The following is a 3,291-nucleotide window of genomic DNA, read 5'->3' as shown; positions in this document are numbered from 1 at the left end:
CTGAGAGGCCTCCTGGCAGCGGGATCAGTGTGACAGGGGACAGTGCCCAAACCCCCCCTGATCAGCCCTGCTCTCTGTGTGACAGGGGAAGGCGGCCCAACCCCTTCCCCCCTCACGGGCCCTACTCTGTGTGATGGGGTAGAGCCATAACCCCCTGATCGGCCCTGCCCTGAGTGTGACAGTGGCGGCGCCCACCCCCTGATTGGCCCTGCTCTGTGTGACAGGGGGTGGCGCCGCAACCTCCCCATCGACCCTGCCTTGAGTGTGACAGGGGACGGTGCACCAACCTCCCAATCGGCCCTACCTTGAGCATGACTGAGGGTGACATCACAGCCTCCCAATCGCCCTGCTCTGTGCATGACAGGGGGCGATGCCCCAACTCCCCAATCGGCCCTGCTCTGAGCCCGACCAGGGGCTGCACCTAGGGATTGGGCCTGCCCTCTGCCACCCGGGAGCAGGCCTAAGCCAGCAGGTCGTTATCTCCCGAGGGGTCCCAGACTGCGAGAGGGCACAGGCCGGGCTGAGGGACCCCCCACCCCCCAGGTGCACAAATTTTTGTGCACCGGGCCTCTAGTATATATATATTTAAGATAAGGAATATAAGGGGGAGATTCTGCATTGCTAAAACCACTGACAGTTTCTTATATATAAAATCACATTAAAAGCCTGCTCTGCTATGTGGGAATTACATTTAGGAGCAGATTGTGTTCGAATTTTTCTTATGGGATTGCAGACATGATATAAACATTAAATTATATTCATTCTTATGCTTATAGATACTCATTTCAAAGAACTTCCGACTCTTCTCCACTGTGCAGCAAAATTTGGCTTAAAGAACTTGGCTATTCATTTGCTTCAGTGTTCAGGAGCAACCTGGGCATCTCAGATAAAAAATGTGGAGGGTTCAGATCCAGCATATATTGCGGAAAGGCATGGTCACAAGGAACTCAAGAAAATCTTTGAAGACTTCTCAGTAAGTCTCCCCATTTTATCTCTAAAACTCTTTTTATTATATGAGCGTATGTGTGCTTGCATGAGCATATGTGTGTGTGCGCTCGCGCGCACGCACAATGCTTTGTGAAAAGGATGCTACTGAGCAACTAGTTGGTAGTGTTTGTCGGTCCTGAGTAATTCATTGTCTTAAGCATTTTGCAAGATTAGTCAACTTATTTTTGTTTTGCTATAAAGAGTCTATGTCTCCACACTCTCACCCCTAAATAGCCTTTTTTGAAATTTATCTGGTCTTTTTAGCTCCCATATAGCCTGTTCAATATTGGTGAGGAGATAGTGAGAAGGAAATAAAAATCTTCACCTTTATTCTTTTGTTCAAAAGTCTAAGTAAGACATTATTAGGTACACAAATTAAATCAATAATTATTAGATTAAAAGAATACATTTTGATTATTATTCAAAAAGTTTACCCCATAAAAATTAATTCATGTTGCTTAAATTTGTTTTTCATCTGTAATTCCTTTTCTCTCTTTAGAAAGTCCCAGTTCCTTATTAAGTAGGTTGAAGCCCCAAATTTTAGAACACAATTGGATATTAATTTTGTAAGAATTAAACCAAGGGAAGATTTTGAAGAAATGGATACTACATTAGTACATAAAACATACTCTGTGTTTTCATAACCAACTTTAGAAAAGCAATGATTTTCTATGTGTAACATAAGTATGCATATTTTGCTCAAAAAAGTGAATTATACTTCTAATGGTTCTGAGGAAAACGTAATAGAACAATGGTTCTACTGGTGAATTTGTCAATATTTGCATTTTCATAAAATAAATAATTTTATTGCTCATGAACATTAAATATAAAACATTGAAAGCTATAAATAGATTCTGGTCATGTTGGCATTTATTCTAATTATCAGATCACATCATTGTGATATTGGACTTCTAAAAATCATTGATATTTTTGATTTCCAGAAAGGAAAATAACAACAAATATAACTTTCCCCCTCACTTTCAAGAAATAGCAAAAGAGTTATCAGAAGAGCATGTATATCATTCACTATCTGTAGTTATAATAGGATATATTTTTCCAGTACTTAAAATAAATACATCATAAAGTTTTAATAAAACTAATAAAGTAGATTGATTTTATTCTATGTCCTTCAAGTATGGGGTAAACATTATTTTTATTCCTGGAAAGAATTTTTATGGTAATTCTTATATATCTGATGCATTTAATAATTAGCCACTGTATGTCATCGTTGACCAGTGCAATATGGAAACATGGCATCTATCTCAGGTAAGTCAATGACTCAATTCAGCCTTGTGTGTATGCCCATGGTACTATTAATTCAGCACATCACAATTCCCTGCAACCCTGTTCTAACTACTGGTGGACTTAGGTTAAACTCCCCTAAAAGTCAACACACAAGAAAAATATGTGTTAATATAAATCCAAAAGTCTTACCTTCTTAGTGACATCATGCCCGATATTCACATGTTGAAATTTTATATTCTAAATTATGGTAGCTGTGTCTTTTTAATAACATATCTAAACCTGATAGAGGGGAAAATATGCAATTAAAAATAGGCATTATGCTGTTAAAATACTTTGATATTTTTTTATAATAGCTCTAATGTTATAATCACATTCTGATGAATCTAAGATTGTCACATATAAATTCAGTTTTTCCACAAACAGTTGTTTCAGAATTATTGAAAGGAGTAGGTATTCTTTCATGTTTGAGGTTTATAATCCACCAATGGACCTTACTTCTGTCCTGCAGAAACACATATTTATTTTTATTTTTTTTATTGTTTAAAGTATTACAAATAGTAGTACCTATGTCTCCTTTATTTCCCCATTGAACTGCCCCCAGCCTCCCCTACCCCTTGGCACATGCCCTCATTCCCACCCCTAGTGTCTTGCGTCCATGTCCATTGGTTATGCTTATATGAATGCGTACAAGTCCTTCGGTTGATCTCTTACCTCCGCCCCCCAACCCTCCCCAGCCTTCTTGCTGTAGTTTGACAGTCTATTTGATGCTTCTCTGTCTCTGTATCTATTTTTGTTCATCAGTTTATAATGTTCTTTATTATCCACTAGAGGTCTGGTGCACGAAATTCATGCATGGAGCGGGGATCCCCTCAGCCCAGCCTGAGCCCACTCCAATCCGGGACCCCTTGGAGGATGTCCGACTGCCGGTTTAGGCCCTTTGCTGATTATTAGGCCCTGGGGATCGGGCCTAAACGGGCAGTCAGACATCCCTCTCACAATCCTGGACCACTGGCTCCTAATTGCTCACCTGCCTGCCTGCCTGATCTTCCCTCACTGTTT

General features: G+C 40.2%; 1 protein-coding gene across 1 annotated transcript in view; it reads left to right on the top strand.

Annotated features, from left to right (window-relative positions):
• BANK1 (B-cell scaffold protein with ankyrin repeats 1) overlaps positions 1 to 3,291 on the top strand; it is a 281,394-nt gene that overhangs the window by 101,008 nt on the left and 177,095 nt on the right. The window contains exon 6 of the mRNA XM_006772998.2: positions 777 to 973. Within this exon, the coding sequence (XP_006773061.1) occupies positions 777 to 973 (197 nt within the window). The remainder of the gene's footprint in view (positions 1 to 776; positions 974 to 3,291) is intronic.

The sequence above is a fragment of the Myotis davidii genome, unplaced genomic scaffold, assembly GCF_000327345.1.
Source record: "Myotis davidii unplaced genomic scaffold, ASM32734v1 scaffold226, whole genome shotgun sequence".
Taxonomy (NCBI): Eukaryota; Metazoa; Chordata; class Mammalia; order Chiroptera; family Vespertilionidae; genus Myotis; species Myotis davidii.
This window is presented reverse-complemented; position numbering and strand designations above follow the sequence as displayed.